The sequence below is a fragment of the Antechinus flavipes genome, chromosome 3 (genome assembly GCF_016432865.1).
Source record: "Antechinus flavipes isolate AdamAnt ecotype Samford, QLD, Australia chromosome 3, AdamAnt_v2, whole genome shotgun sequence".
In the NCBI taxonomy this organism is placed as follows: Eukaryota; Metazoa; Chordata; class Mammalia; order Dasyuromorphia; family Dasyuridae; genus Antechinus; species Antechinus flavipes.
The window spans coordinates 42,194,857-42,220,139 of record NC_067400.1 but is presented as its reverse complement, the minus strand read 5'-3'; the positions used below and the strand labels follow the sequence as shown (position 1 = coordinate 42,220,139).

General features: G+C 41.9%; 1 protein-coding gene across 1 annotated transcript in view; it reads right to left on the bottom strand.

Annotated features, from left to right (window-relative positions):
* SIAH2 (siah E3 ubiquitin protein ligase 2) overlaps nucleotides 1-23,747 on the bottom strand; it is a 31,074-nt gene extending 7,327 nt beyond the window's left edge. Inside the window, exon 1 of the mRNA XM_051983274.1 lies at nucleotides 23,043-23,747. Within this exon, the coding sequence (XP_051839234.1) occupies nucleotides 23,043-23,498 (456 nt within the window). The 5' untranslated portion in view covers nucleotides 23,499-23,747. The remainder of the gene's footprint in view (nucleotides 1-23,042) is intronic.
* Nucleotides 23,748-25,283: the final 1,536 nt, after the last annotated feature.

Sequence of the window (25,283 nt, the reverse complement as noted above, 5' to 3'; positions counted from 1 at the left end):
GCAGAGGGGACTCCATGGGTCCATTAAATCATGGGCCTCCAGCCTGTCATGATCAGAACTGTGTCTGAAATGGATGGGGGAGACCAGAATTTGTTAAGGATGCTTATGATCTGAGTAAAGATTGGGTCAGATGGTCTCTCAATTCTTTCCAATTCTGAATCTATTAACTGGATTTGGTGTTGGACACCAAGGCCCAAATTCTGTTTCTGCCACTTGCTACCAATGTGACTTTGTACAATGTACAAGCCCCCGTGAGACTCAGAAATGAGAGGGTTAGAGCATTTGGCCACACGGGCTCTCAGCGATCCTATCTAACTTCAGATTCTTACTACCAACTAACAGTCGTTCAGGAGCCCATTAAAAAAAGACAAGAAGCATTTATATACTCTACTACAAAAATTCTTGGTTCTCTTACGTTAACAGTTAACTAGGGCTCCTAATCGTCTAGGTCTTCTTTCTTCCTGTTGTCCAGGTGAGGGGATTTATTTAGATATGGAGGTTAGGAGAATCTGGCTTCCAGGAAACCCTGACGACCGCACAATAGAAAGGCCTTCCTTTACCTGAGATCAGGCACAATGGAAGGTAAGACATGTTTGGCAGGCTTGGTGAATTATGTTTGCAGGGAAGGCCCTTCCAGAGCCTCCTGGCCTAACTGGGACTTTCTGTCATAGGCTTTTTGGTATTACCTGGTCTATTTTTTAATTGGCTGGCAAGGAGACTAATAAGGAGCATCTGGGTGGCAACAACATCCTGTAAAATGCTCACATCCAGTATCTTATTTCATCCTACCTACCGGAGGTGGGACTGATATTACTCACTAGTCTTATGTATGCAGAAACTGAGGCTGGGTGAGAGGATAAGCGTCTGGCCCCCATTACACAACTATCAAGTGGCGACTCCATGAATAAAATTCAGATCTCTGACCTTCTCCAATGCTCTCTCCAGTCCCTCCATTGCTTCTCCACGATCACAGTAATGTTTTTGAAATATTTTAAATTTGGGAGAAAGTTTTAAAAAAAGGTTTTAATTCTGATTGAGTTCTAGCTCAAGTGAAACATAACCAGGAAGGTTTGAAATTACAACTGGCACACCTGGTCTTTCCCCCCTTCTAGCCTGTACAAAACTAAAAACAACCTCACGTTTTGTTTGTTTTGTTTTTTCTGTTGGCTTAGGATGGAAGGAGGTGAAAATTCAAGTCATAGCAGCTAGGATTTTTGTTCAAGTTTTTTGGATAATTTCATTAGGACAGGGAGCAAATTTACTCTCAGTGCCAATTAGCATCTTTCCTGCAATTTAGGGAGCTGTCTGATATCCTAGCCTAAAGTTAGCAGGAAATTTGTTCAGCATTACCCAAGTTAGTATATATATCATAGGTCACCCAATTCTGAGATCAGCCTCCTTTTCATTCAACAACATGACCTCTCATAGGTCATTGGTACAAAACCAACATACTTAAATCCAAGCCTTTACTGAGAACCTAGTGTTAGATGATGAATAAACAGATAAAAAGAAGGAAAACATGTCTACTCTGGAGGAGCAGAGTTCAGGCAGTGAAGCCACAGAAAGAATCTAAGAGTTGCCTGCAGAGAGTCTGAATTCTACCTCTGATAATTGACTTCTCTATGTCTCAGTTTAATTTTATGTACAAGAGAGATACTAATATCTCTCAGGGTTGTTGTGGGACTCAAATGACTTGTAAAGTATGTTACAAACCCTAAAGTGCCATATAAATCTGGCTTTTGACACTTCTATTTTAGGCAGTCACTGTTCTTCTGGACTAAATGTCCTTGTCTGTAAAATGGGGGAGTTGTTCTAGATCAGAAATGGTCACATGCCCCCACAACATTTCCAAGTGTTACCAGAACCAGATTAAAATGTAAATTCTGTGGGTTTAGTGGATCCCATTTCTAGTGGAATTTGACCCCAATATGTTAGAGCAGGACTTCTTAAACTTTTTCCACTCACAATCTCTTTTCATTGAAGAAATTTTTATATGATCCCTTGTACATATAAGTATATAAAATAGGTAGACGGATCAAACATTAACTGATAATAATTTCATCACCCCCCCACCCCATATTCAGGTAGAGGGCCCATAAAAGGTCTTAAACCACAGTGTAAGACTCTGGGTAGATTACCTTTCAAGATGCCTTCTAACTCTATCATCCTGAATGCTTGAGGTTTGGGTAAAACAAAGCTTAAAGCATTTTTTTTTTTTAAAGAAAAAAGGACCAGATTAAAATTAAGCCGACTCCCTCATTCCCCTTCCAAATCCCAAATTCATACCTTCTATCCTTTGTCTTAAGCAAGACTAGTTCACATTAATAGCATGGTATCCAGGAAAGAACCCTCTGATACGGCCGTGAGGATCCACCTACATTCATATATTCCAGTTTCCATGTGTCCCCGGGTAAGCCTCTTCACCTACCTGCCTCTCACTTCCTCTTCTGTAAAGTGAGAATGGTTGGTCTGGATGGCCTCAAAGGCCCCTTTCCAGCTCAAGACCCGTGTGAGCATATGATTTCCTCCCTTAGCATATGGAGCTTCCTAGAGGGAGTCATGTATGGGGAGCTTCCATCTGGAGAGACAACTCTCCTCATCTCCCCAGACGGAAGAGAAAAGCCAGATTTCTAAGATTCTGGGTTATACTAACTTCTGTCCAATCTCTTGGATATCATGAAATAAGAACTGTTTGTTTTAAAGCAATCTCCACTGAGGGTCTGGGACAGCTTCAGGAGAACAAATGACAAATAGTTCAATTGTAAACTCTTTGAGAGCAGGGACTGATGTTTTCCTCGCCTAATTTTGTATCTCCTGTATTTAGCAAAGAGGCTGGCACACAGCAGGCATCTAATAAATGTTTGTTGATACAGAAAAAAGGAATTTCAGGGACTAAAAACACACAAAAAAGTGTTATTTCCTAGGGAAGAATATTTATATGCCCTGACCTTTACATGACGAAAAAGCCAGGAGAAACAGCGGGGCAGTGGTCATGTCAAAATGCCACTTTTTACTCCTCTTTAGAAACTCTGCATGTCGCAATGGCACAGGGAGTTTTGCACAAACAGTCATTCTTCCTTGAAAATAGATCCTGCCCTACTGCCCCGTACGTTTCAAGGCCTTTGACCAATATAAGAACTGACCCAGTTTCTTTCACTACTGTAGGTTGAAATCTAAGCTTTGAAATCACTGCACCCTATGCTATGGGGACAGGAAGTAAATAAGGTGAATTGTAAACATTTTTGTGGTAAATATACCTATTAGCTACCCAGTCAACAGAAGGATTCCTCGTAGTCCGGTAATTAAATGGAGAAGGGAATATCTTAAGAGAATGCTTTCTGTAGGGGGGGAGGGGAGGAATACCAACTATGGAGTAAGAGGATTTGGATTCAAATCCTAACTGACATTGGAGAAGTCACTTAATCTCAACGGGTCTCAGTTTTATTACCTGTATAATAATATTTCACCTTTATATATCACCTACTGTGTTCCAAGCACTCTGCTAATACCTTTTACAGTTATGATCTCATTTGATTCTCCTAACAACCTTGGGAAGTGAATGTTATCATTCCCCATTTTACAGTTGAAGAAACTAAGGCAGAGAAAGGTAAAGTAGTTTTCCCTGGCTCATACAATTAATAAGTTTCTGAAACTGGATTTGAACTCAGGTCTTTTTGACTCTAGTCCCAATGCACCATCTACTATACCTCTTGGCTGCCTGTAAAGAGAAGAGAGAGCTTCTGAGAACCTTTACATCTCTAACTGAAACTGGGAGTCAGGGGTACTGTCATGGACTGTGGTCAACTCATGTCCTCTCTCTTTCCCTCAATTTCTCGGCTTGCAATTAAGAAATTGTCTTACTGCTTATTTACTAGAAGAAAAAAACATACTGTCTGCTTACTTGTAGGAAAATAAAGGAGGTTTAGTAACTCACAGTTTATAAAGTAGCTGTGTGAAATCCTCAAATGAAAAGGGCTTCTGAAATACAAAGTAAAATCATCAATTCTGCAATGGCATTTGTTAATTTATTTTAAATTTTAAAAAAGAAATGAACTCCTCTCCAGTGTAATGCTATTCTCAATCAGAACAAAACACATCAAAGAATCTGATGGTTGGCTCACTGTGGATTTTCTCCTTTACTCCCCTCCAAATACCCACAGACTAACGTCCAGACTTGTTGGCTTAATTTCTAAGGTGTCCCCTCCAACACACACACTAGCACCCCTTCTCCACTTTACAATATGGTCCTTCATTATATTAGATATACATACACACACACACGCATAAATAAATATATATGCATATACAACCTCCTCAAATCCTCAAGCAGAAATTCCTGCTCATTCCATTTACTGGTTTAACTAGACCCTTGCTACCTGTCATAAATGGTGAAACAAGGAGGATACATTTCAATATCAATTGCTATCTAGCTGTCCCAGATTAAATTTCTTATTGTGGAATTAATTTTTTCATAGCCATTTAAGTATTACCTTTTCAAAACTTGTGAGGAAGGCTTTAAGAAAATTATCAAACAAAGGGTTTTATAAATCTTGGATTAAGATTTTTCCTATAGACTAAATCCTTTTCAAGACTAAACTCACTTTAAGGTATTCTCTCCCTCCTCCTTACGGTATCTTCCCACTATTGGTGTCTTTCTCCTTAGTAGAGCTATCTCTGATTACAGATTTTATATCCATTCCTTCAATGCCTTCTTCCAAACTCCTTTCCTTGGTCCTTTCCTCAATAATCCTATTGCTCTCCCAAATCTATTTCATATTTGCCATTTCCATCTCCCTCTTATTTTGCAAATAACCTTTTCTCCTAAATAAATCTACCTTTTGGCAAAAAGAAAAAAAAAAGATTTTTCCTATCATTTAATTTTTGGTTTAGACTTATCATTTCATCAGGGTAAGGGATTCCTGGTGAGGAATTCCCTCTCCCAATGCATACCTGTCACTGCTCTGCCAATTCTAGCTTTTGATGGCTGCTGGTTAGCAGAGTAGAAAGCAGCCTGCGCAGGGCTGTACAGCCAGACCTAGCAAAGGCTCCACTTCAACCCAAATCTTCTTAGGAAACTCTAAGGCCAGCTCTCAATCTACTGGACCACGCTGCCTCTGGTCACTTATTTACTATGGGGAAAAAACAAACAAGTGAAATTGTAGAGAGTTCCAGCTTTTCGGAATTTCTAGTTAGAAAAAGAAACAAACCTGTTATCCTATGAGAAGAAAAATGGATCTCCAGTGTAAAAAGTGGATCTAGGGATGGAATATTGATTTTGCAAGTGTCGCTCTCGCTTCTTCTGATCAGCTAACGGATGGACTCTGGGAAAATCACCTAAACTCCAAGTCTTCCAGTCACCTCCTCTGAGCCTGTAACATTTATTTGTAGCTCACTGCCTCTAAATACAGGAGGGGCTTGGCTGTAGCTACACTTTCATGACTCCTGGAAAACCAGAATCCTCCTTGGGACAAGTGTAACAAAAAGTATTCATTTATCTCCTGTACTTCCTCTGAGGAATACAAAGTATTTTTATACATCTTGATAATGGGATGCCCAACTGATAACTTCTCCATCCCATGGCTTTCAGAGGCTGGGTGAGAACATATGTGAGATAACAGACAACAACGAAGTAACAATTTTACAGAAGATGAAGTGAGAATGTTGCTGAAGAAAGCAGAATGTTCTTCTAACAGGGAGGACAAGTTTGGGGGAAAAAAACAAATTGTTACATGATTATCCAGGCCCTTCAACATAGTTTCTCTGACCTGCTTCCAGTATCCCCCTTCTCCAAGCCATCTAGCACATAACCAAAATAATCTTTCAAAGCCATAAGGATGACTTGCCTGCTCAAGGATCATCTATGGCTCCCTACTGTCTGTTAGGATAAAACAAACTCTTTCGTAGCGACATTTTCAGCCCTTCACAGCTAACGCCAATCTACTTTACTTTATTCCCCTTCACACATCCTTCATTCTGCCAAATTGACCTACCAGCTGGTACTTGAAACTTTGCAGTCGTTTTACCAGTTCTGCTTTTTTATAGATCACAGCTAATACTTCCTCTCTCCAATGTCATCTCTTAGAATCCTGATTTTCTCAAGGCTCAGTTCAAAGATCAACCTCTATAGGAACCTCTTGATTGCCTGCCCTATTTGTTAATGTTTACTCCTTCCCTTATATTTCTTTATCCCCAAATAAAGTGTATCCATAATAGAACAGAAGCTCCTGAAGATTTGCTTTCATCATTTTCCTTTGTATCCTGGGCGTTTTGAACAATGCATCTTTCTTATATCAGGCATTTAGGGAAGGGAAATCTGTATTTATGTAGTGCCCACTATATGCCTGGCATTATACTAAGTGATACACAAATATTCTCTCTTTTGAGCCTTTAATAAAAGCTTGTTAAATTGCATTGAATTGAACTAGACTTTCTCAAGACACTTCTGGTGAGATAATTCCTTTTAAGAGCCCCCAGAAGACTGAAACTGAATGCTGGGAATGCCATTCCATCCTCTCTATCCAACTGGTCAGAATCAGAAAGAAAGCTGAGAATCAGCACATTACAGAAGCTGCCTCCTGACTGGACCTGCTTTCCCTCTGCCGCCAGCCGGAGGAGCCAGTGATCGAGCGGCCATCCCACATCATCCTGAAGAACCAGTTCTGTAAGATATCTTCTGAGCAATGTTTAAGACAACAAAACCACCTGGAAAAAGCTGGCGTGAATAATGGCTCTTAGAGGCAGGGCCAAACCACCTTAACCTCTCAATTTCTCAAGTAATATAAGAGAAAGGGAAGAATGAGAACTGGAACTCCCTGGTGAGGCAACTCCTTCTGCCCAAAGCAGATGGGGATCTTCTCTGCAGCTTTCTGTCTTAGCTGCCTGGAGAACAGAAGCTTGCCGAGGACCACACAACTGGTACACATCAAAGGGAGGGTGTAAACTCATGTTTTCCTGGATTCAAAGCCGCCTCTCTATCCACCATGCTACATTGACAGCCCATAGAATAAAAGCTGACAATGACATGATTTTAAAGTGGTAAATGCTATTATTATCATCTCCATTTTACAGGTGAAGAAACTGAGGCACAGAGAGATCAAGTGACTTCCCAAAGATCATATAGTATATAATTCCTGTAGAAGGTAGGATTCAATGCCTGGGGTACCACAGGAAAAGTTCATGGATCAAATAATACCATGTTATCATCTTAGTTCAGATGATATAGTATTTTTCCTTTACTGTGTAAGTAAATACTTTCATTATATCAGTCCATCACCTACACAACAAATCAAATATCCTATTTAGCTCCAAAGACTCCATTCCCATTTTCACCTTTCTGCCACTTTTGATTCAGGATGGTGACATCAGATAAGACACTCCCAAACCAAAACATACACACACTCATTTTAAGTCTATCCAAGGAATTACAAAGAAGCAGCAAAATAAAGGTGTCAACAAAGAAATGTACATTAAAAAAGGAAGAAATGGAGGGGATGTCATGAAAGGAGGAAAGGGTGGATAATCAATGGCCATCCTCCATATTGCACCTGCTTTCTTGGGATGTCAGCAGAAGTGGAAAAAAATCCTCGACACATTGGATGTGACAGATATAAAGGAGAACATAGACAAGAGTTCTATAGTTTGAACAGGTATAGAAGGGGATTCCTCCTTGGAGGGAATATCTATCCTCATGAGACTGAAAATCTATTATGTGATTACCATAAAGTCTATGGTTAGAACAAAACTGTCTGAAGAACCAACCTTCTTTTTGTTCCATAATTCCCTGGTCTCCCCAGATCATTCAGATAGTGGACTGATTTGCCTTGTAGTCTTAAGCTAGAGGTTGGAATTCACAGCCCTCCAGTTATTCATTTTCATTCTCTCTCTCTCTCCTTTTTTTCCCACCTTCCTTCTCCTTTCCTTCAATTCTGTTCCCTTCTTTTTTGCCTTCCTTTCTTTGTCTCTGGCTGTTTCTTTCTCTCTCCCTCAGGTCCTCTCCTAGAATGCTAAGGCTGGTAGCAAGATGAGGAGGGGAGAGGGTTTCCTATCTGTCTAGGGAAGATTGACCAGGAAGAAAGCAGTTAAGATCGAAGCATTAAGGAAGCAATCAGACTAGAGATTGTGTTTTACTATTATTTTTCTTTTTGAAAGACTAATAAAATATGAAAAAAAAAGATGAGAAAAATGAATGTAAAGTTTAAGTGACAGGCTCTTTTTCTTCAAGTCCAGAGTCTGACTTCTGACAGAGACCTGTCTTTTTATTTGCTGGTTTACAGCTTCTCCCTGCCAAAAATCCTCATTTTTCGAGCCGAGGCCAGAGTTAGATGAATGCCAACAACTTCCTCTTTCTCCTCCTCCCAATCCAAAAGTCAAAGTCCTAGCCACTCAATTTAAACACTTAGTGTTCAAGTGTCAAGTAAAAGGCAGGGCAACAAGCATTTATTTAATACTATGTGTTAGGCTCTGTAATAAGCGTAACAGAGGCAAGCCTAAAAATGGAATTCTCTTCCATCTTTGGCTCAAGGCCAGCTCCTGGGACAAGGGTATAGCTTTTCATCTCATAAAGAAATGATTCCCCATTTAAAGATCACTTGATAAACTCTTCATTAATAGGGAGAGAGTAGATATTAGTTTTGATCCCACTTGGGGTTATGGAGAAGGTAATAAAGGCAATGAGAACAAAGCTGATAAAATTTTGCCAGTGGATTTCTAGCTACTCCCATACATGGTTTTCAGAGAAGTACATTCTGATCTCCTCAAAGAGATACATGTAGGTGGGGGAAACTTTCTTAGGTTTATTCTCACACCAGTCTTAAAAGCAGAACCATATTATGAAGACTGATGTCAGGGGGTGGAAGAGTGAGAAAATACACTATTATTAACTAGGTAAATCAATCTGACCAGACATATAAGCTCTTACTGTATTTATAGGCATATATTTATGTTGTATATAATAATGGTGATAATAATAGTTAAGATCAATAAAATACCTACTGTATGTCAGGCACTGTGCTCAGCACCTTACATTTATCATCTCATTTTACCTCCCAACGACCCTGGGAACAGGGAATAACAAAAGTATTCCCATTTTACAGCTGAGGAAATTGAGGCAACGGGTGATTTTTTTCCAGAGTCATACAGCTAGCGAGTGCCTGAATGACTAGATTTTTATTTGTAAAGTATCTTTTAAGAAATGATCCTTCTGATGTTCCTAACTCCAACCTCCCTCCCCTTGCATTGGGGCTCTTCTCCACGCCTGGTGTGATCCCCTCCTCCTATTTTTGTTGGCATTCTCTGGCTTCATACAGGCTCAACTCCAATCTCACCTTCTGCAGGAGACCTTTTTCTGTTTCACTTAGGTTAAGATGAGACAGTTATTTGCATACCCCTGACATAGATACGGGGCAGCTAGGTGGTTCAGTGCATAGTGTCCCAGGCCTGGAGTCAGGAAGACTGATCTTCGTAAGTCCAAATGTGACCTGAGACACTTACTGGCTATACGACCCTAGGCAAGTCACTTAATCCTATTTGCCTCAGCTACTTCAATTGTAAAATGAATTGGAGAAGGAAAAAATGACTTACCTAGAGTTGTACAGATGGTAAGCAGCTGAGCAGGGATGTGAACCCAGGATGTGAACTGATTGCCAATCCAGTGTTCTTGGAATCAAGTTGGGGAATATCTAAACTAATCTCTACTGGTCATGAATAAACTACCCTCTTGCAGATTCTTGGAGATTTTTAATGTTGGCTGCACTAAGATTTTTTTTTCCTGCTGAGGCTAGTTGTCCTTCCTACTAACTTTAAAATAACAAATGTTTCCTTTGGTTTCGGATCACAAGGAACTGTGGCCAACTAGTTACAAATAATCATTTTCTTCAAGGCTCGCCCTTGTACCTCCTCTCTGCTTTCTGATTGCTGGGGAACGGCACTCAATGCCAATCAAAAACCCTGATTGCTTGTGGAGTTCAAGGAGGATGACCCTCTCTCCCTTTTGACTGAAAAAGGGAGAGAAATAGATTGACAGGAAGGGAGGAGGAGAGAGGGGAGGAGAAGAAGAGAGAGGAGGGAGAAGAGAAAAGAGTTTCTAGCTGGGTAAAATTCCATCTCATCTTTTTGCCTTTTAAGCCTTTATCAGTGAACTTTGGCTGCCCAGGTAACCCATCTTGAATTTCTAACATTGTTCCCTCTGAACCAATAGCATTGTTTTGACTAACTTCATGTTTTTGTAGAACCAGTTGGCAAAGCTAGGCAAATCTCCAGATTTTAAAATTTCAATTAACTAGATAGAATTCAACTACCCAGAAACCCTGATAAACAAAAATCGACTTCTCTGTTTCACCATTTTTTTTTTAAAGGGGGGAAGGCAAATTACAAATACAGCTATTATTTCAGATTCTCTAGTCCAACTTGAATCTGTGCCCAAGGACACAAAGGTAGGAAGGTACAGAGTTGGGAATTAAACCCAGGTCTTCTGTCGATGTCAAATCCAGGGCATCCTCTAGATGCCAAATCTACTGTATCACCTTTTGATCCTTCAAATCAAGAAAGCAGACACTTTCAAAAAATCAGTGTGCTTCGGTCAACATAGCTGGAAGGCAATCTCTCACACTTCTGCACCTACAATTATATCAAGGGTGGGAGCAGGGCTCCAGGCCTGTGTTAGCTAAGCTTCTTGAAAGCTTGTCATTATTAACAAAGGATTGTGGGTAAGCTAGACATTGCTACCCGAGAGATTCTGATAATTTAACACTCCCTTCACCCCATGGGAAACCTTGCTGTTACTCAGAACGGAAAAGCATCTGCTCAACTTGTAATCAATTATCCATTAATATTTTAACTTTCTCAGAATATTTCAAAACAGTCACTACCACAGAGCTTAACTTACTTTTCCAGCATCATATACCCTCATCAATCTCCTCACATTTTGTACTATATTGATTTGATTCCATAAAATATCATAAACTGTTCTGCAATACTCATCTCAGAGGAAGAGTTTGTCTGGGATACCCAGTTAGCTTTGGGCTTTTTCTTTCTGCAAGAAATAAAAATGCCTCAACTAAGTGGAAATCAAGAGCTCAGAGTGAATTCTTACTATGGGAAAGCATATTCCACGTCCCTGGCCCAGAACATTCATTTCCCATCTCTGTGGCTTAACTGGTTGGCCCTCACGCCTGGGATGATCTCCCTTCTCACTTTTTCATGTCTGGCTTCCTGAGAGACTTATTATCTCAATGCCCACCTTGTGGAGAAGGCCAGTCTCCCAGCACCCAAAGCTCTCTCCTCAAAAGTTATCTTTTCATCTCCTTTGTACCTTTTATGCATCTTTGATGCACCTGGGGAAACCATGTTGTCCCTTTCACAGTAATTTCCTGAAGGGACAGAACTGTTTGTGCCTTTCTTTGATCTCCAGGGCTCTGTTCAGAACCTGGAATCAGTACCAAGTACTTAATAAATGTGTGTTGATGGACTGATGACCCCAAAATGCTGCAATTTACAGGGTCATCTGATCACTCATACAGTCCTATTTAGCGTATTCACTCTCCTTACAAGTGAAGAAAAATATCTTCAAAAGATTTTTTAATAGTAAGGCTCAGTGAAAGGGTTTGAGGGTCAGAAATAATTAAAATGTCTTATTCCCCAAGCTTCAATTGGATTGATGTTTCTTCTGGAACTGAGTAGAAACTGGAAACCTGGGTGATCTCCCCCTTTATCCCCCCTTCAAAGTACTCTCTATGAAAGAAGTGACCTGGGGAAGTTAGCCCAAAAATACAGGATTCAGATCTAAAACACAGGGTCTGAATGATGGGATTTCCAAAATTCTTTTCTGCTTAAAAAATGATTTAGGATTAATCCATTCAACTTAATCCAACATGCAGCTTATTATGGAACCACTGTATAAAGTGAAGATAGAAAAACAAAATAAAATATAATCATCCTTCCCTTCTAGAAGCTTATACTCTATTGGGGAAAACAGAGTTATGGAGGCAGGGGAAGAGAAGAGGGAAAAAGAAGATGCTATTTTAGATGTCATCATTGAGAGTGCTGGGTTATTTGTTTTTCTTTTTTAAAAAAATATGCTTTCTTTTGGGCCAGAATCCTCCTAATGTAAGAAGCTACAACTCAGGTGTAGTGACAACTTAAACTTATAATTGTTTTTTACTTCAATATGTCCCAAATACTGTGCTGTGAGAAGAAAAAAAAAGTTTGAGAACCACTAGGTTAAATATTCATTTTTAACCTGGTTTCAATTTTTTAAAAGTTGATTATAATAATCGTTATCTTATTGTTCCTGAATCGGTAGGTATTTTCATGCTATTATAGCTCCACAAGGTAATTTAGAGTCAAGAATATTAATGTAATTATGATAGTGTAAAACTGTAAATCATATTTTGTTCTACTAAATTCAGTGAAGAAGCATTAGGTACCTATATGCCAGACACTAAGATGTTCAGCTCAGGCTACAAAAAGTAATTCCTGCCCTCAAGAAACTTACAATCTATTAAATGTCAAAGTTATTAGGTCTATGGCTCTCCCTTTCATTAACACTGAACTATAAATTCACTTTCTCACAGGAGACAACTTTGGCCCCTGAAATGCTCAGCTACATCCCCTGCGAGGTTCCAATCAATGCCTGCCTTAGGACCAAAGTAGGTCCTTTTTTGGTTCATGAAGGATGGTTTGAAGGACAGACTTTTCAAGTCCACATAATGATGAGCCATGTTCTAATGGGATTCTATTCTATTTTATAAACATCAATGCATTTCCCCTTTATAAAGGATGCATCCCTCCTGCCCTAATCAAGAAAAAGCCTAAACCTAAAAATCTGTGTGGAAGATAGGCCCTGGGAGTAATGCTCAGCAAAGCTCCTTGGGATTTCTTGACAAGAGAGCAACTGTTGTAAAAATATTCGAGAACTCTTTCAATAGGATTACAAAGGAAACAAATTTTATGTGTTTTATGATTCAAAAAGCTTGTTCTGATAAAGAATTCATTCAAATCCAAAGACGCCCATGACAAAAAAGTTGAAGAACCATTAAGATTAAGAGGTCATATTCCTTTGCCATTGTATATAAAGCTGCTAGCTGGTTGGCTGGCTAGTCAGTCCTTTGCCACAAGCTTTATGCCAGATGTATCTGTAGATTTGTTTTAATTAGATCACAAACTCAAGAACGAGGACTGTTGTTTTTCAACCAGTAAAATGTTAACTAATTAAGGCCCTGGGCTGTTCTTTCATTTTTGACTTTGTACGATAACTCCAGTACCTAAGTACGATGTCAGCACACAGAATGAGTTTGATAAATACCCAATCAATCAAGTAGTTGCCTGTCAGGAAGACGCCGGAAAAGAAAAGGGGGGGAAAAAAGGGCCAACCACAAGTTGACCTGACAAAATAATCTGTAATTATGATACAATTCTCTTTTACATTTTACACGGGCTTCAGTTTTACATTCATTACATATTATTTCATAGATTAAATGTTTGCTGAAATGAATATGCCAGTTTAACTTGCCATTAATATTTCAACTATTCTATTTTATCTGTAACTTTTATTTTATATTATTCTCGGCCCAGTACCAGTCATCCCAACCAATTAACTCTTCTATGAATTTATGCAGTACCTCTCTCTCTCTCTGACCCCCCCTTCTACACCCTCCCCCCCACCCTCATCCCTTGCCTGGAATTTGCTTTCTTCACTCCAGTCAATCAGAATTAATTCCCAGATCCTTTGGAGGTTTGGCTAGGACACCTTTATTTGAACAGGTCATTCCCAATTGTTCAAACCTTCTCTTCTCAAATTATCTTGTACTACCTTATCTGGGTACATGCTTTACATATTCCTTACTCCCCTCCTTCAGTGGAATGGAAGTTCCTGGAGGGCAAGAACTGTTTCCTTTTATTAATCTCTATGATTCTACTTTAAAAGAGGGACTTCACAAATGTTTGTTCAAAGGAAGACTCCACCTCTAGAATTCAGCAAAGTCTACCCATTACTCCTATTTTTATCCTGAGGCCAAACCAAAAAAGTTCCCCAAACAGCCACAGATCTTTTCATTCAGGCTTATAACATATCCAAACTGAACTCATCTCCCCCTACCCCAAAATCTGCTTTTCTATCTTCTACCTTAAAACGATCAGGTCTTCTTTCACTTCTTCTCCAGAGGTCCACAGCTAATCGATGAATTCGCCACTCTATTTTTACCCTCATCTTTGCACTTAATACTCACTATTGTGTCATTTTCACCATTTATCTCTCAAGTCTACAAACCTCTCTCTCTTGGTCTTTCCATCCAGGCTTCCTTCCTGTTACAGCAAAAATCACGTGCTCCCAGAAGCATTTTCTGCCACCCTCCCATCCCATCTCTGTCTCTGTCTCTCTCTCTCTGAATACCTCCACAAAGGACCCCGAGTATAGCTTGTTGTTTGTATAATGTTTTTCCTATTAGAAAGTGAGCTTCCTAAGGACAGGGACTATTTTTGCCTTTCTTTGATATCCCCAGGGCTTAGCACAGTGCCTGACATATCATGGGCTCTTAATAAATGCATGTTGCTTTTCACACCCCTGCTCGTTTTCATCTTATGGCAGTCACCATAGTTCAGGCTCTCATTATTTTGTACTTAAATTACTGCAATCACTTCCATACTGGTATCTTTACCTCTGATTCGGGAGCTCTCAAACTGTGTGTGTGTGTGTGTGTGTGTGTGTGTGTGTGTGTGTGATCAAAGGGAAAGAGAAAATTAATGTTTTTATATAGTATTGGGTCGGGGTCCTCAAACTACGGTGGGCCGGATGAAGCAGCTGAGGACGATTATCCCCCTCACCCAGGGCTATGAAGTTTCTTTATTTAAAGGCCCACAAAACAAAGTTTTTGTTTTTATTATAGTCCGGCCCTCCAATAGTCTGAGGGACAGTGAACTGGCCCCCTATTTTAAAAGTCTGAGGACCCCTGTATTGGGTATTGTGCTAAGCACTTTAACAAATATTATCTCATTTGATCCTCATAACAATCCTGGGGAAAAGGTTCTATTACTATCCCCATTTTCAACTAGGAAAACTGAGAAAGAGAGATTAAATGACTTCCCAGAATCGAAAGCTAGTGAGAGTACCTAAGATCAAATCTGAACTCGGGGTCCATCCTGACTCCAGGCCCAGCATTCTATTTTCACTGAGCCACCAGTTGGATTCATTTGTATCCTGATGAAACCTAAGGACCCTCTCCTAGACTATTTTAAAATGACTTGAATAAGATGACTAGGTTTACAAAGGAAATCAATTCTATTTAAATACATTGATAAACCTATATCGATAAAATAACAAGATCAGATTCCCACTAAAAGCTTTGAAGTTCTGTGCTCCAGTCTCTCCCCACCTCCAGTCCAACCTACATACATGGTTCCCAGATGAATCATTATGATGGACAGTTCTTATGTGTCATAGACTTGCTCAGAAACTTTTGTGATTTGACACCCAGCTTTCGGTGCCAGTTCCTAGATGGGAATCGACCCTTCACCCCCGCCTCTATGCTCTCCACAGGTAGAAAGCAGTTCCTGGGGCTTTATTCTGCCTTCTCGCTTCTGCCATACTAAAAACAAAAGCTCTCATTTTGGCCAGGCGTTCAATTCCAGGATGGTCTGGTTCCAACCTACCTGTCCAGCTCACACCTCCTATACTCTATCCAAACTGTGCCATTTGTTGTTCCTCATACTTTCTCAACAACTTGAACATATTCATATTTGCCTGCCAGGCCCTCCCTCCTCTCATTGCTCCAACCTGTCCATTCACTTCATCTGTTGCTAACACAGGTTATCTCGGACTCCTCTCTCATCGCCGATCAGTTATATCATCCCATTAATTCTACCTCTGCAATAACTCTTCTGTATTTCCCCCATCACCATCCTTACCACCGTCTGCCTGGAATAATGCAATAGCCTCCTAAATGATTTACACATGGTGCCTTTGGAGTCCTCTCTGTGAGACTTTATTCATGCTTTTCTCTTAGGCCTGAAATTCTCTCCACTCTCCCTACTCTTCCAACTTCCCTTGCTAATTCTTATAATTCTTTAATGGCACCTCTTTCAGGAAATCTTCCCTGGTTTACCCTCAGTCTCTGTATCTCTTGAATTCTCTTAAGCATATCAGTTATCTACTTTGTATCTCCCCCAACAGTGGATAAATTGCTGGGCTTGGAATCATGAAGATTCTCTTCTAGAATTCAAAATCTACCCTCAGATACTTATTAGCTGTGTGACCCTGGGCAAGTCACTTAACCCTATTTGCCTCAGTTTCCTCATCTGTAAAATGAGCTGGAAAAGGAAATGAAAAAAAAATTCTAGTATCTTTGCCAAGAAATCCCCAAATGGGGTCACAGAGTAGGAAATAACTGAAATGAATGAACAACAATTAGTAGGACAAAAAAAAAAATGTAAGTTTATGAAGTTCTATCTTCCTTATTCCTACTCAAGTCCTCTGTGAAAAGTCATCTATTCTACGAAAGCTATCCAGATTACTGTTGGAAGATAATTCCTTCTTTCTTCCCTCCTATCACTTTCCCAGTTCCAAACAAAGTCCTTGGTCTTAACTCCTGTAGCAGACTTTTACATTATTAATAATTATATCTAGCATTTGTACTTCTATACAGTTTATCTCCTGAGTCCCCCAAATAGCTTAAAATTGAATTAAAGCTTGGGGGACTCTCTTTATCATTATTCTCATTGTTGCTTAGAACACACTGTCAACATCTAAGGACTGTGACTCCATCTTGTTCTCTGCATAACTTACACCAGTGATAGGAAACTCAAATATAAACCATGTATCAGGATCCCTATGGGCTGAATACACATTAACATTATAAATATAGTTTATCTCCAAGTCCCCCAAATAGTTTAAAACGGAACTAAGGCTTGAGAGACTCTATTAATTAAACTGGGAAAACATTTTTACAAAGGTTCTGATAAAGGCCTCATTTCCAAAATATATAGAGAATTGACTCTAATCTATAAGAAATCAAACCATTCTCCAATTGATAAATGGTCAAAGGATATGAACAGACAATTCTCAGTTGAAGAAATTGAAACTATAGACATATGAAAATATGCTCCAAATCATTATTAATCAGAGAAATGCAAATTAAGACAACTCTGAGATACCGCTACACACCTGTCAGATTGGCTAGAATGACAGGGAAAGATAATGGGGAATGTTGGAGGGGATGTGGGAAAACAGGGACACTGATCCATTGTTGGTGGAATTGTGAACACATCCAGCCATTCTGGAGAGCAATTTGGAACTATGCTCAAAAAGTTATCAAGCTGTGCATACCCTTTGATCCAGCAGTGTTTCTACTGGGCTTATACCCCAAAGAGATACTAAAGAAGGGAAAGGGACCTGTATGTGCCAAAATGTTTGTGGCAGCCTTGTTTGTAGTGGCTAGAAGCTGGAAAATGAATGGATGCCCATCAATTGGAGAATGGTTGAGTAAATTGTGGTATATGAATGTTATGGAATATTATTGTTCTGTAAGGAACGACCAGCAGGATGAATACAGAGAGGACTGGCGAGACTTACATGAACTGATGCTGAGTGAAATGAGCAGAACCAGATCATTATATACCTCAACAACGATACTGTTTGAGGATGTATTCTGATGGAAGTGGATCTCTTTGATAAAGAGAACCTTAATTGATCAAAGATGGACAGAAGCAGCTACACCCAGAGAAAGAACACTGAGAAATGAATATAAACTGCTTGCGTTTTTGTTTTTCTTCCCGGGTTATTTATACCTTCTGAATTCAATTCTCCCTGTGCAACAAGAAAACTGTTTGGTTCTGCACACATATATTGTATCTAGGATATACTGCAACATATCCAACATATAAAGGACTGCTTGCCATCTGGGGGAGGGGGTGGAGGGAGGGAGGGGAAAAATCGGAACAGAAGTGAATGCAAGGGATAATGCTGTAAAAAATTACCCTGGCATGCGTTCTATCAATAAAAAGTTATTAAAAAATTTAAAAAAAGAGACTCTATTATTATTATTCTAAGGACTGTGACTCCATCTTGTTCTTTGCATAACTTATGCAAACCCAAATATAAACCACATATAAGATTTGTATGTATGTATGTCCACATTAACATTATCTAAGTTTTACTGTGTTTTTATTTATTTAGTGAAATATTTCCCAATTAATTATATTTTAATCCTGTTTGGCCTTAGTTTGGAAGTGTTGTGAGCTGCACAGAGCAAGGGGTGTTTCTGACTTAGCAGCGTCTTGCACACAGTAGGCCCTCAATCAATATTTGTTGAAATAAAGCCTCTACACCCCACCACCTCTGCTTACAGAGGAGGAAACTTGAGTTTCAAAGCATGACTTGCCTAGTACCCCACAAGTCCCAGAACAAGCAGATGCTGTTTGTCCTTCATTCTAGAAGACGACAAGGAGGGGATCAGGGAACCGATACCATGATTGCAAGGGAACTGGATTGAAGGATGGGAAGTTGTACAAGGTCACCTGCCTCAGTTTCTCCCCAGAGTCATCTGGATCCAGTGGGCAGAGAGAAATCAGGAGGACCAAAGATGGCACTAGATGCATGGGAGATTTTGGCCTTTGTAAGCAGACTTAAATCAGAATTTAGGGACTCCATTTCTATGGTACTTTCTACAATATTCTAACAGAACTTTTTCCCAAAGAAAAATAATTTCACTGCAAAATTGCCTGATAAAAAGGAAGCATCCAGTCATGCTTAGAATCTAGTTCTCAACTTAAGATCCCCTGCTCTTTTCCCAACAACATGTGTCTAAAACATATTTTCTTAATAATTACTAGCCATATGACCCTAGACAAATCTCTCAGATTTTGTGTGCCTCAGTTTCCTCATCTGAAAAATCAGGATATGGTGCTAGATGGCCACTGAGGTCTCTTTCTACTAAGATTCAAAGTCCAGGAATAAAATCTTGCATTTCCATTCAGAAGCAGTAGAGTACAGTGGTTGGAGTACTCAGTTTGAAGGAAGAACAGCAGTCTAGACTTCCTGGCTGTGAGTCACTCAAGCGCTTTCTTAGTCTCCCTTTTCTCATCCATAAGATGAGGGACCTGAAAGATCTCCTTCAGCACCAAGTCTGTTTTCTTATATTATCCTATGATCTAGGTTGAATTTGGCTTTTCCTGATGAACATAAATAACAGCTCTATAAATAGCAACTACTGGTCACACAAACGATGGGCTCCTAGTGATTTTTGACCCAGTGATTTTGAAACCTGCAACCTCGAAAGGGAGGAAATTCCCTAGCAAAAACTATCACAGACAGTGTTGGGAGCTAACACTGTCCCCCAAACAACCCCCACCCAATTATGTGAGTCAAATTGTCCGTGGTTGATCTGAATTAAAAGGAGCACAGGATAGAAGTAATTTAAGGTAGAAGTAATTTTTTGGCCTACTCTAATCATACCCCAATCCCACCCCCAACACACACTGATTCCATATTCACAACTTTTCAACCACAGAGCAACTCTTGGCTTACACTAAAAATCCCTTTACAAATTCACTGTTCACTGATAAAAATCTCCCCCAATCCTCCCTAAGAGTAACTAGATGGGAATAAAGCTACTTCTCCAGGATCTTCAATCAAAGGGTCCCAATTTAACTACTTGCTAAATGATCCATGTGTCAGTTGGTTATTTGTCAATTTGTCTGTTTTACAGCAAGATTTAACAGAGAGAAATGATGGGAGCCTAAGAGACCACAGGAAAGTTCTGACACTAGGTTATTTTTAACATTCCTCTACAAAATTCTTCCCGACTAATTTTCTAGAAAATGATTTTCAACAACTTGGTGAAATTATTCAATCATTCAAAAGCACATTTCATACATAGTTTTCCCCTTTCTCCTAATTACCAGATGAGCTTTTGGAAGGCTAGTGTCAAATTCTTGTTTTATAAATCTCCCCTTTCTCAAGATCAGAGAATCATAGATTAAGAGACTTCTGGGACCATCTAGTTTTATGCCCCCATTTCACAGATTTGGATATTATGGTCAAATATAGTGATATTACAGAATGCATATTCAGTATAGTATGTTACCATATTGATTATCTACAATCCAAACCTCAAATCAGATCTAATGGAGAAGGAAAGAAGGGACCCAATCCTTTCAATTTACAAGAGGCCCAGAGAGATAAAGGTGATTTGCTATTAGAAAATAAATTCCTTAGGCGTATGATTATTTCATTCTGTATATTTGTATTAGTGATAAGCACAATACACAATTAAAAGCCTGTAGATTGATTTTTCGATGCCACACAGGAAGTAAAGGATTTAGCCTGAATTCAAACCCAGATTTTATTTTAATTGATTTTTTTTATTCCCAACTCAATATTCTTTTCACACATCATTCATTATTGGAAATTGAGTTCAAGAGAGATGAACTGACTGGACGAGGATCACAAGAGTTAATAGCAAAGTTGGGAACAGAGCTTAGTCTTGCAAAGAAAGCTACCTTTTTCCACTCAAAGTTTACATATTTATTATCTACAGTATCCTCCCCATCTCCCTACCCCACTCTCCATCACTCAGCTGACCAAACAGAGAGGGCATTAGAAACAACTGCAAAGCCTTCCTCTACCACCCATGCCCTTTGAGGATTAACTAGCTTCACTGAGGGCTTGGAAAGAAGAGAAGGAAGTTTCAATTTGGACCTCAGGACAATGAAAGCTGAGGAAAATGATACTAATTCCATCATTTCCAAAAGAAACAATGACGCCAAGTCAGATTCTACTAAAGCTTGGTATCTGACTACTGAGGTGAGCATCTTTTTGATTTGAAACAGCATTTTACTTTAGCTTGCAAAATGATACATTTGCTTATTGTAGCTCTTCCTACAACTTATTCCAAGAGACTGCCAAATCCTTAAATGGAAAGTTGATTTCCCCCATTCCTATCCTGATCCATCATTCAAAGACAACTTCACCTTGGAGACTTCTTTTGGCTGAATATGAAGTACCCTAAAGTGAAACTTATGATGTTAATTATATTACACCATAAATTTCACATATCTTTTTTTACCCTTCCCTTTCTCTGGGCAATCACAATAGTGTTTTGAAACCAAAGGAAATTTTTTTTGGGGGGGGGGGGGGGGCAGGGAAAGGAGAAAAGAAGTTGTGATCTCAAAAACCTGTAGGCAGGTCTCATAACTAGAGAACATTTCTCTTAAATTTTAGGTTTGCCAATTGATATTCATTCCTGTCTAATTTACATCTTTTCCATTTGCCATTTCAATGAATAGATGAAATCCACCTCTCACTTTCTTCCATCCAGCATGGAGTTTCACTATATTTAATACAGGCCAAAAGTTTTTCATCATATTCATCTCTACTTTTTATAGTGCTACATCATTCTCAAGAGCTTTATCATAAAAAAAAAAAAACTCCAGAAAAAATCCCCCCAATGTAATTTATAAGAGAAATTCAGAGTGAAGTGCTAGTATTAAAAAGTGAAGGATTAGTGGCTAACCTGAAAAAAGTGATATAATACTTTACAAAGTAAAAAAAGGTAGTCTCTGAAGCCTTGTGTGGGATCGTGTGATGGATAAAAAGCAATTTATTTTGGTGAATTAGGTTTCACAATTCAAGTGATACCGATTTGCTTCAAACCCTTACATAATACTTTATTTTAAGCTTGCTCTGTGACAGTATAACACCAAATTAAGTCACTCCTTTTCACCCGACTGCAATTCCCCAGCTGTAATTCCCCTGTGGATTTTCAATTTAAAAGAAGCACTTGTCCTACAAAATAAAAAACACCAAGGGACAAATGACTCCCTAAATGGCCTGTGATGATACCTAGTTTCTCCACTCTGACATTTAGAAGTATGAGACTGTTATTTAAGTTTCTAAATTTGGTGTCATTGTCACTAACCTTTTAAAGCTGAGTTTCCTATTCTCTAAAATGAGAAAACACCACCTGTAGTACCTCCTTCATGGGGCTGTAATTTATAGAAAGTGATTCCTAACCTGAAAGTGTTATTTGTCTTTTTTAATTATGTTGATGATGGGGTAAGTGTGGCAAAGTAATAAGATCCAGAGAAAGGGTTAATTCAGAGGTAATTCTAAAAATGTCAAAGTTATACCAAAAAGCACACTCTAGGCTCCTGTGTAAGATAATAAATAACTGCATGAAAATTTAATTTCGGAGCACTTCGCCTAATATATGTAACAACTTCTCCCTGATGGTCTCATCTTAAAGTTGGAAGAGAGAAGAATAGCGTTAGTGAATGCACCTGATGCTGGGGGAGTTAAGAATGCCCCGAGAAGCCCTCCACATATTATTAAGGAGGGCTCTCCCAAGAGTCAGCGAGCAAGGGAACAGAGGATGTTTTCAGGCCTACATTTGAACTCCAGATCAAGGAAGGAGAATTAACCACCTCCTGTCAAGCCAAGGGATCAGGGGACTATCTTCCCTTCCTGGTAAGCCTCTCTTTAAATATCTTCTCAATCCAGATTTTATTTTGGTAGCAGTCTCCAGAGTGCCAACATATCACCACGTGAAGCTCCCCAAAGAACCCAGCAGGGAACAGGAGTGGGATGGGAGGCCGGAGAGAGTGGGAGAGGAAGTTTGTAAGTTGGTATAGTAGTCTGTGTTGCAATGGAGAGGGTAAAGGAAAAAATGTACCAATCGCCGTGCCCTGCGGAGGGTGGGGGGAGTGTCGTACACTGGGCTTGGAATACAAAGTTTTGGGGGGAAAGCCATGGAAACATAAAAAGGATTCTCTGAGATCACAGATCTAGAATTTGAAGGGGCTTTAGAGGTCATCAGATTCAACTACTCCCTTTTACTGATGAGGAAACGGGCTCAGAAAGGTTAAGCGGCTGCAGAGTCACACAGTTAGTGGGGACATTTGAACCCAGAACTTCCAGACTCCGATTCCAGCGCTCCACCAAGGGGCCAGTGCTCACTGGCCTGCCACTTCTTAAGTCATCTGGAGCACTCGCGCCCCAGCTACCCGGCGGCGGAAGGCGAGGAGGAGTTCCCACGTTGCCCCTGGGGCTTACTTACCTTGCAGGGAAATAGCACAGCAGAGGCCACTTTTTCCATGGCCAGGTTCCTGATGCTAGGGGTCAGGGATCCCCGGCACGTCGGGCAGCAGCTCAGCTTCTGGCGGCATTGGTTACAGACCAAGTGCCCGGCCTGGCACTGCAGGATCGGGGGCAGGACATAGTCAAAACAGACCGGGCACTCGAAGAGCGAAGTCAGCTCGTGGTGCTGGGGAGAGACCGGCCCGCCGCCGCCGCCGCCTCCTCCGCCAGGGCCCGAGATCACTGCGGCCGCGGCGGCCACCGCGGACGAGCCAGGTCCGGCAGCCGAGATGGTGGCGGCGGCCGGGGGCGCAGCCTGGGACGGGGCGTGCTGCTGGGGCTGCTGCGGAGGCTGCTGCTGGGGCTGCTGCGGAGGCTGCTGCTGCTTGCCACAGGGTTTGTTAGCACCGGGTCCGGTGGAGGACGGGCGGCTCATCGCGTTCCGAACCAACCATCGAACTGTGGGCGCCTGTCGGCCGGGGCACAGAAATAAACCCGCTCCCTTCCCGCTGGGGTGTCTCGGCGAGGAGCTGCAAGCGCGGCCGCCCCGGGACCGCCCACTGCTCCGGGGAAGCAAGCCGGGGCGAGCCAAGAGGCGGGGAGCTCCGGGGAGCCGTCTCTACCAGCCGCCGCCGCCGCCGATGGGCCGCCTCCAGCGTTCCTACGATGGCTCGGGGTCCCGGCGACGTCTCGGGGTCCCGGCGAGGGCTCGGCGCTCCCAAGGCGTCTCCCAAGGCAGCAGCTCCCGGTGGCCCGCGGAGCCGCGGGCGCGCCTTCCCCCAGCAGCCTGCTGCAGCCCGCCCGCGCTCCGCCTCGCCGCCGCGACCACTACCACCTGCCTGCCCCTTCCAGCCAGAGCCGGAGTCGGTGCCGTGCGTGGAGCCCCAGCCCACCCGCTTCTGGAAGAGCTGACGCAAGAGAGCGAGGCGCCGTGACGCCACGGACACGTGTGTGATTCCGCCCAGCCGCTTCGCGGCGGGGACTGGCAGGGGCAGGCTGCCCCCGGAGCTTGGCTCCGCCCGGCTTTCGCGGCGGGGCGTGGGCCGAGGGCGGGGCCCTGCTCGCCGAGCTGGCCAAGTTTCCTGGCTGCCCCTGGAAGCTGCCCTTGGCGTTGAGCCGCCTCCCGGCTGGGAGCCGCCGAGGAGTCGGTTGTCAGAGGAGGGAGTTCGCGTCTCCGGGTTTTAGCTGCTCCGAAGCTCGAGAGGGAGGGAGCGAGCGCCCGCCACAGCCCGGCGTAGGGCTACACCCCCACCCCCGGGATTCAGTCTCCCGAGACGACTGATCCTGTTTTCTGCCACGCCCGAGCACACTGGGTAGCAGCCCGGGCAGCGTCGTTCGGAAGCCAGAAAGGCCCCGTATTCTGTGCCAGCAGGGTCGGGGTTCTGCATCCCCACGGCATCTTTGTGGGCACAGAGACCGCTTCCGAGCGTCCTTATCTTTGGCTGTGCCTCGTGGGCTCCGCGGGGGCGAGGGCGGTGGGGGCCGGACGCCCTAACGTTAGGTCCGCCGCCGAGGGGCACCGACGGCAGTCAGGCGGCCCCGCGAAAGCTTTCTGGGAGGAGAGCCGCGTTTCTAATAGTCAGTTACCCGGGGGGACCTCGTTCTGTCGGCCCTGAGGAGATGAGCCAGCCGCTGGCAGCCGAACGGGGCGTGTGTGAGGAACAGGGTCACGAAGCTCCCTGACCCCGCTCCAGGCGTCTGCCCATCCACGGGGCACTGGCGGGGCTCTTCGCAAATTGGCCACTTTACCGAGCGCGGGCATTTTTGGAAGGAGGGGGCCGGAGAGAGCGGGGCTGGAACGGCAGCTCCACCCTCCGCTCCTTAAAGCTTTACCGGGTAAAGCTACTTCTGATCTGCGTTCAAAATGCTCTCTGAGGGCCTTGCGGAGAGACTTGCAGGACCCAGGAGTAAAGAAGGCTGGTATTTAGGGGCTAGTAAACATTCAACCACCAGCTCTTCAAAAAAAATAGTACTATTCACTATTGAAACCTTAATCTTCATTAACATTTTCTCCATTGTTTAAGTCTAGACAATTAACAAAACAATAAATGAAGTCATTCATACAAATCAATCATCGATAGCATTTGCGTATCTCGGAGCTGTAAATGCTCACGCTGCTCTCAGAGCCAGGCCCTAGCATAACCCCAGCTGACATTGCAAAACTTTGGGACCACAGTCAAGGCCCTTAACTCCTCTGAGACTCGGCTTCTTCGTCTGTGAA